This window comes from Caloenas nicobarica, chromosome 21 (genome assembly GCF_036013445.1).
Source record: "Caloenas nicobarica isolate bCalNic1 chromosome 21, bCalNic1.hap1, whole genome shotgun sequence".
In the NCBI taxonomy this organism is placed as follows: Eukaryota; Metazoa; Chordata; class Aves; order Columbiformes; family Columbidae; genus Caloenas; species Caloenas nicobarica.
The window spans coordinates 2,143,426-2,152,395 of NC_088265.1; the positions used below are offsets into that span (position 1 = coordinate 2,143,426).

At 45.8% G+C, this 8,970-nt stretch overlaps 1 protein-coding gene across 1 annotated transcript; it reads left to right on the forward strand.

The window, feature by feature from the left end:
• The first annotated feature begins 1,873 nt into the window (after window positions 1–1,873).
• SRSF3 (serine and arginine rich splicing factor 3) lies at window positions 1,874–7,850 on the forward strand. Its single transcript, XM_065649443.1, has 6 exons — window positions 1,874–1,961; window positions 2,749–2,956; window positions 3,487–3,621; window positions 5,813–5,851; window positions 6,655–6,741; window positions 7,007–7,850. The coding sequence occupies exons 2-6, from the start codon at window positions 2,751–2,753 to the stop codon at window positions 7,032–7,034; spliced, it is 495 nt and encodes a 164-aa protein (XP_065505515.1). The 5' UTR covers window positions 1,874–1,961; window positions 2,749–2,750; the 3' UTR covers window positions 7,035–7,850.
• Window positions 7,851–8,970: the final 1,120 nt, after the last annotated feature.

Genomic DNA, 8,970 nt, shown 5'->3' on the forward strand with positions numbered 1-8,970 from the left:
GGAGCCAAGCCTGGGGCTCTTTTTTCTTCCCCAAGCAGTCTCCAGATGGAATATGTTCAGTGTGCAAAACAAACTCAGGTGAAGCTGAGACAAAGCCTCCGGTCCCTTGTGCTGCTTTTGGAACACCCGCTGGGCTCTGGGAGCAGACCCCTGATCCGGTGGGGTTGCAGTGTGCCTGGAGAAGTCTGCGGAGAATCCACTGAGCAAAAACAAAACCAGAGGAGGATCCTGCAGGGACCTCGCTGGGACCTGTTCCCTGTAAACACCAGAGCAGTCACAGCAGGAATAAGCTTATGCAAGCTGGTTGTAGCTTATCTAAAGATCAGACAAGTGTAGATCACTGTTTCTTTAGAAAATAGCTTTCATCGAGATTAGTCTATTGGCAGGACGTGAAAATGGGTTGAATCCCCAAGAACAATTCCCCAAGAACCGTACACGCAGCTTTTGGGCCATCCCCCCACACCGGCTCCTGTCGCGCACACCTAATGACATTTCCCAGCAAAAAGCCTTTCTGTAGATAGAATCATGCCCGTAAATAAGTATTTTTTGCTAATGTGGTCTAGTTAATGTTGCAAATGCCAATCAAGAATGGAGTTGAGCACAGGAAATCATCTCAAGTCATAAAGGGAAATGGCCGAACGGTCCCAAGTAAAGTGCGAATTATTTCCTCTGTTTGTGTTGCCTCAGGAAATCAACCATCAGCTAATTTAGATTACAGTGCCTTAGATTTCTGTAATTAAACGCCGGTAACGCTCAGGTAACTGTACACATGATAAAGACACTTTAGAGCATCAGTTATATCAAAATCTGTGTTTTCCTGTCCCTTGGCCAATTTTGACCCTTGGGAGGATTTTACTGAGAAGAGGCTCTTAAAATGAGGGATGCTGCAAAAGTTTTTGGAGAATTCTAATGAATTATACCAGCTGGTTGTCTTTAATTCCCGTAATTTTTCTTTTACCTGATGGTACAATTCAGGTAGACTGTGGATGCTCCATCCTTTTCACAGTTCCTGCTTGAAAAACACAGTGTGTGTGTGTGCATTAATTTGTACTCAAAATGCTTTATCGCATATAATATTACTCAAAGTATTATTAATTTTGCTTGTACCAGATAAATTTGTCTGGCCCAGGTCAAGAAGGTAAAGTGACATTTTGAGAAGTTACTGCAGCAACAGCCCTGGCTGGGTTTCTTACATTACCTGATAACTTAAACCAACGGCTTTGTTATCTAAAACTCGTACATCCTAGATAAAGGAATGAGAGTTCAGTAAAGCGCATCAACACCACTGACTGTGCTCTGTAACTAAAATTGCTCAGTTCAAATCTTCTTTTTTTGCTGTTTGCTATTGAGTGCTGAAAAAAATCACCTCAGGAGTTGGGAGCCCAGATGTAAAATTTACCAAAAGCTGTGGGTTAACACCGGTTTGCTCAACACATTGATTTAAAGCCCTCTGCCCATGGGGGGAAATTGCTATTAGTGAATTGAAGCTTTTAATGCTGAGGGGATGATGCTTAGAAAACGTGGCCTGAATGTATCCCACCGGCTCAGAGAGACACAAGAAGAAAATAAAGCCTTCTTTTTCCTTTTAGCCAACAAAACAGCTTCCCTGGGTGTGTTGCCGTTTCCTGATTTCAGGGTGTTTCCTCGATTATCTGTTTATAAAGAGAAATTTTGGGCGAGAGGAGGAAAACGCCCGGGCCGCCGGAGTCGCCTCACCGTTCCCGCCGGGCCGCGCGGACGAGGCGGGAGGAGGCGAGCTGTCAATCAGCGGGACGGCGCTCTCTGATTTGCTGCCGCTTTGAGTCACGTGGAAGTGGGCTGTCCGTATATAAGGGCGGGCGGGGTAGGCAGCCGCCGCCATTTTGTCCAGTGAGGAAAAGCGGAGCGGGAGTCTCGTTGAGGGTCGAGTCGGCTACGAATTTAGCGCGGGCACCCTTCGGGCGCCCTCCCTCTTAGCATCGGTGAGGATCTTCACCTCGGAGGGCGGGGGGGGAGGCGGCACCCGCGGTCTCGGTCTCCCCGGCAGGGCGGATGGAAGCGGCGGGGCCCGGTGGTGCGAACAAAGAGCGGCCGCCATTTTGTAAAGCTGGGCCGCGGGCGGCGGCTGCCGCTGCGCTGAGGAGAGCCGGGCGGGGAGACGGCCGGTAGGCCACGGGTTGCCTTGAAGAGCCCACTCGTCACCTTTTTTTTTTTTTTTTGTTCCGTGAGGCGAAGTGCGGCCGGGCGGGAGGTGCCCCGGGGGCCGGGGAGGCGCCTTTCCCGCCCTCGCCGGGCAGCGCTGGTGCCTCTGGAGCCGCTCTGGAGGGATTCCCCGGGCGCTCCCGGCGGGGCTTCTGCCGGAGGTGGCGCTGCTTCCCCCCCCCCGGCTTGTGCAGCTTCTCCCGCTCCCAGAACAATGGAGTTTTCTCCCGCCCAGCGCTGCCCTGTAGGCCCGGCCCCCCCGGAACAGGGGAGGGGGGCGCAGAGAAACACCCCCGTTCAAATTTGGGGGCCTTGAGTCAACGGAATTCCCTCAAGTTGTGAATTTTAATCACGATTACGCTATAGCATCTGGCTTTACTCTTTGGTTTGAAACAACTTTCCTCCCTCAGCCCCTCGCCCTTTCCACACAGGTTATGGTGCTATCATAACCATATAATATCACTCTTGAAGTTTCCAGGAAAAGCAACCAACAGAATTCTTTCCCTTGTAAGTTAATAAGCACTTGCTGTATGTTAAATATACATGAGCTTTTCTTTTTTGTCCTAGCAATGCATCGTGACTCTTGTCCACTGGACTGCAAGGTTTATGTGGGTAACCTTGGAAACAATGGCAACAAAACTGAATTAGAGCGAGCTTTTGGCTACTATGGACCACTGCGCAGTGTATGGGTGGCGAGAAATCCTCCTGGTTTTGCCTTTGTGGAATTTGAAGATCCACGAGATGCAGCTGATGCAGTCAGAGAACTAGATGGAAGGTAAAATGTGTTTCCTGCGTGTCTGGCTTGCCTGCTGAAAATAGGAGAACCTGTGGGTAGTGATACAGCGTAAATTGGGAAGCTTCAACTGGCAAAGCCAAGAACTTGACATATTTGTTGTGCAATATTTATTTGTATGGTGGTATAGGAGTAATCTTTCTAAATAGTGCAGGAATAGTGTTGGGACAGTTGATTTTACATTTAGAGTTGGGCTCCCAAGTGAGACATGACTTGATCTTCTTGTTGCACGTTTGTTAATTTCAAGATAGTTAAGGATTTTGTAAAGGGGCAGAACTGCTCAGGGAGTCTCTCCTTAGTTCCTGCTCTGCCGGCTTTAATAGCATGGCCAAACCTTTAGTCTGTCATGCTGGAGTCTATTTTTTTTAGACTCCGAATACTCTGTACTTTGATTAACGTGTATGTTTTTGCCCTCACCTGTTTTTTTTTTTCCTCTCTCGATTCCGTAGGTTTTCATCTGCATGCAGACTTGTTCCCTGGCCATGCTAACCGCTGTCAGTCTCTTTCCCCAGAACCCTGTGTGGGTGTCGTGTCAGAGTGGAGCTTTCCAACGGTGAGAAGCGCAGTCGGAACCGTGGGCCACCTCCCTCCTGGGGCAGACGTCCTCGAGACGACTATCGCAGAAGGAGTCCTCCTCCCCGCCGCAGGTACCGCGCTTGCGCTGCCCTCCTAGAGCTCTTGGCACTGTTACCACTTAGCATCCTAGAAGCAGGCTTTTTAAAAGCATGTTGATGGATAACGTTCATCTATCTGATCACTATTTGGAGATGGCAAATGCTTTAAAAAAAACAAAACAAAAAAAACCCCCAAAAAACCACCCTACAAAATGGAGGTGAACTTAAGTTGTGTTGAATGTTGGCTTTTGTCCCTAGGTCACTGTGCAAGTTGGTAGTCAGTGCCCTCTGTCCTGGACTTACCCTCCTTCCTCCCTAAATCTGCTCATCTTCTAGTCACACTTTCCCTTTCTCCCCCATACTTCAACTTAGGCTGTTCCTTTCCTTTATTCCATAGTGGCAAAACATGACATACAGCAGCTTAGCATTTCCATGCAGATGTGTTTCTCCGCTTTGTTTGCACAATTTGAATGTTTTCCAAGTAGGCAGCTGTTTAATAATAGATCTAGTAACAGTTGCTCTTAGCATCTAGAATCTTGACACCTTAGTTTGGAATTAGAATGTGTGACCCTGTCACTTGAGGTTTGCAAACTCCAAAATCTAGCAGGATTTTTGGTAACTGAGACGATCTTGGACCCAGAGTAGCTTGTCTGGCGGTTTAAGTCTGCAGCGTGGTTTTTGCAGGACTGAATTTGCCTGTTGCAGGTGAGTGAAGTCCTCCCAAGTCAGGGCATCGAGCTTACCCTTTTGCTGTTGAAAAAAAAAAAAAATAACACAGTAGGAGTATTTGTTAGCTAATAGATGGTTGTACTGATGGCTTGTTTTTCATTTTTTTTTATGCTTTTTTTTTGGTCCATCTATTAATAAAAATGAACCCGTTACAGAGTCACCATCATGTCTCTTCTCACCACCCTCTGAGTCTGCATTAGCCAACTAGCCCTTTCAGCGTCATGTGACCAGCGCGCCCCATGCAGCTTGGCTGGTGTCGTTTCACATGACCCAGGCATGGCCAGTCGTCAGGTTGCACCGCCCTTTGGTTCCCGAGCATGCTGTTTTCTCTCAGCCTTCTCTCCAACCTTAACCAAATCGGCAGCAGCCACCTCGACCGCCCACACATTCCCGGCCAATCAGCTCAGCTGTTTATTTACCAAATGTCTTCACAACAACTACAGCAGCAGCCTTCGGCTAACAAAAAAGCAGGAAAAATCCACAACACCCCCTTCGCCAACCAACTAAATACAACGCAACATCTGGCAAAACCTTTTCAGCAAATTCTTCTTGGCAGTCAGTCCGGCAGCCTCACCTCACCATTTCTAGCTTGTTGAAACCAAAAACTAGTAAGTTTTTCCTGCTTATACAGTTTACTGCTGGTTAAAATAAGGAGTAAGCGGCTTATAAGTAATTACTTTTCTCAATCAAAGGCTGGCTGTGCATAATTGAGTGGTAACGTACATATGTTGCTTGAGAAAACTTTTAAGGGTGATATGGAAGCTCTTACACTGTGAATAACGTAAAAAACGGTATATTTGCATGTGAGATGCCAAACTAAATTTTTAATAAAGCTCTAACAAATATAGCTTTTCCTTGCCAGAAAAATCCTATCACCTTTAAATGGTTTTACTAACAGTTTTCAAAACTTAAAACAATATTTTTTTTGGGATGAACTGGGCCGAGCTAAGGTTATTTTTTTTATATTTTTTTTTTTTTTAAGAAAATAGTCTAAACACACTCAATGGCATTAAAAGTTACAATCACAGATATGCAGTTCTAATGTAGCACTTAATGGCATTATCAATATTTACACTGAGCGCATTTTCACTTTTTTTTCCACTGGGTATCTCTTGTGTCTTGTCATGGACCTTTTTGCCTTGCATGGGTTCCAAAACATTTGGTCTGTGCTATTTTTTTATCTTTGGAACCACTTGTGGGACTTTGGTGTGGTGTTCTGGGCAGTGTATTTGGTTGAAATGGAAAGTGTTGCATTGGAGAACTCTGCTATGAAGCATTCTTAGTTTAAAGTGAATTCATGATTGGAAACGTGCTGTTCACACTGAGCTTTGTTTTACTGCCTAATCTTTCCATGCCTTTTGCTGGATGATGGATGCCAGTTTTTCTTGGCACGTTCCCTGGGCCCAACAGTGAGTTTGACAAGTTGGGAAATGCCTCACCCCGTTAATGCTGAAAGAATTGATAAAATACCTCACATTTCTCTTTCTGGTTTTAGATCACCGCGAAGGAGAAGCTTTTCTCGTAGCCGCAGCAGGTACGTGTGCATCAGTGAATTGCAACGTGGGCCGCTTTGTCCAGGAGGTTTAAAAAGAACCAAAAAAGCTTAACATTTGAGTTACTTGCGCTAATAGACTCCAGGTCTATTACTGCTGTAAAAGGGACAAATGGGGTTTTTTTGCCGTATCGCTTGCCTGCAGTTAATGTATTTACAGGGCTATTAGAGATTCCAGGGTTATTGGTTGAAGGACATAAAGAATTGAAGTAATTAGTTTCTCTGTTCTGCAGCTGTCCCAGGTTCCTGCCAGTTTTTCAGAGTTTGTGTGTCCATGTGCTGCTCCAGCTACTGTGAGCCCGGAGCACAGCTGACAAACACTGCGCTCGACAAACACTGTGGGCGTTCCGCTCTCGCATTCTCCCAAGTGTTAGGTGGCACCGTGGTGTAACGTGCTTTTGCGTTAGGATTTATGAAGTTTCTAGAGTTCACGTGCAATTTTAGGTTCTTGTAGCATGGGATGCTGCATTACTGTATGGGATGCGCAAGTATCTGTGTACGCACAGTAGAGGCATGGTCACTTCCAGTCTGACTCTGAACAGATTTTAACTAGTGCAGGGGAACAGGTGCCTGTTCACAGCACAACTTAAGCTGTGGTGTGTGGCTCAAGCTGATTATTCTTACCTGCAGGAATGGCTAATACCATAATCTTCAACGGGTTTCCCCTGGTTGAAGAGTTCTAAACTGTAACTTCCTGTAGGGAAAGCTCTTCAGATAGCTTTGTGACCTAATTAGTTTGGCTTTGCTTTGATGCTATAATCACCTTGCTTTGTAATCTTTACCAGGTCCCTCTCCAGAGACAGAAGAAGAGAGAGATCACTCTCTCGGGAGAGGAATCACAAGCCTTCTCGTTCCTTTTCCAGGTCTCGCAGGTAAGATGAGTCTTAGAATGGTTACACATTTTGAGTAAATCTTGTTAAAAAAGTAAAATATTGTTTCCATGTCTTGGTAATACTGAAATAGATTGTGGTGGAGAATCACCTCTAGTGTCTTAAAGTTCTTTACCTTAAATAACTGAATACCCAGTTTTAATAAAAGAATAGTATTTTTTAAATGTCACCTACTGAGTTGGGCTGGAGGATTGGAAGTGAAATCTGCTCTCGGTGCCTGGAAACTAACCCGTCTTCTCTTCTTCAGTCGCTCCAGGTCAAATGAGAGGAAATAGGACTGTGAGGAGGAGCTGTGTACAGGGAGTCATGAGATCTGAGGACAGGAGGAGTATGTACAGAACATTTTGTTTTGAAACTTCATCAAAGCTTGGTGCATTTTTAAAATGTTTTAGCTGTTGAACTTGCTTTGTTCCTTGTATCTTGTAACAGGTGGCAAATGTAAAGATGTGAATCTGTATATGGTTCTGAGCAGATCATATGATTTGTAATATTAATCACTTCACAATGTACCATTATACATCTTTTTTTTGTTTGTGTTGAATAGTAAGCAGTTTGTCTTGCATAGGTAGAAGGATGTTTCTGGTTCTGCCGCGCTGGGGTGTGTTTTGCTGGAGTTCAGCATGCATTGAAGAGGGTTTGTTGCGGAAGCGTGGCTGTGAGCAGCGTCCATCTGGGCAGAACCAGCCGTAGGGCTCCATAGGACAGTTCTTGGAAACGGGCAGGAACATCGAGCCAGTAGTGTGGGAAGGGAATAACTGAGCTGCAGTTTTATCCAGGGCTATAGTTCTGACGTTGTTACCTGGAACTGAGCTACTTTATATTATGTGAAATATAAATTTTTAGCCGTAGGGTCAGTTAATTTTGTACTTCATGTGACTAGAGTACTTAAATAGATGATTGTTTGATTGACCATCTATTCCAGAAGCTCCGATAGACCAAATACACAGCAGAACTGACAACTGGAGTGGATGTGTTGGGTGTGTAATGGTACATTGTAGAAGTTGTTCAACATTTCTTTACTGTACAAGAATTTTCATGTCACTTGTAAAATGTCTTTTGTGAGATCCTTGGGATTAAAGTTTTGGTTACAACTTGTTGTTTAGTATTTAACTCGAGTGCCTGCTGTAGACATTCACTTTGCAGAACGTGTGCTGGGTCCTGTGGTGCAGCTCGGTTCCAATGATGTGCTGGGTGGTGTGGAGTGAGTTGACACTCGCAGTGTCTCACGGTAACACCCCTGAGAGCTGCTCAAAGCTGCTGTGAGGGACCTGTCACCACCTGCCACTGCCCCACACATCTGGGCAAGGGCCAGGGCCTCGTCCTCTTGCTGGCATTAAGGCCAGCATTGCAAATCCAGCCCAAGTGAGCTTGGCTTTTAGCCTAGCATTGAGCTGCATCGCGCTTGCTCAGAAAACTGGAGATTCAAAGGTTCACTGCTTTTTTTTTTTTTTTTTTTTTTTTTTGCATCCTGGATGTGGATTGCTAACAACATACAAGGTATTCTTCACATGTCAGTTTTGAAATTGCTGGTCTGTAAACTGAAGCTTTGCATGAAGGTTTCACCTGGAGTGTAAAACTGTGGCATGGGCGGAGCACAGCAGAGCTACCCGGCTGCCAAATGGCTCTTGCTTTCCTGCATCCAAGAGAAGATGAGTTCCATCAGTTGCAATCCTGTGCGCTTAGATTAAATCCATCATACTCAACAGTCTTGGTGTTTAATTTCCTTCACTGTGGTATCCAGGCGGGAACAAGATTCTGACAAAGCTGTAAATGGAAAGTTCTGCTGCTTCCTGCGCTACCCGCAGAGGATTTGTGTTGAGGGAGTGGGTGTGCAGCACACAGTTTGTCACAGCAGCTGGGGCAGAGGTGTTTCCATCTTGTTTTTTTAAAACTAATTAGTACTATTTATGGTTGAACCTGATCTTAAAGGTCTTTTTTTTCTCATAACCTGTTGCACCTGAGGAGGAGTCGAGGAAACTGAGCCGCGGTGGCTGGCGCTGTGCACTGTTGCGGCTCCCCAGCAGAGGTCGGGGTGTCCCTGCCAGCTACTGGGCCCCTCTGCCTGTTCCTCGTCTGGTTTGCTCACAGAATGTCCCGGCTCCTCGGGGATGTTTGTGTTAGTGGAGCGGCAGCCAGTGCTGAGGTGGTGTCATGTGCACGGTGGTTCCTTTTGTGGGTATGTGACAGAGGGAACAAAGGGGACAAGTGGCC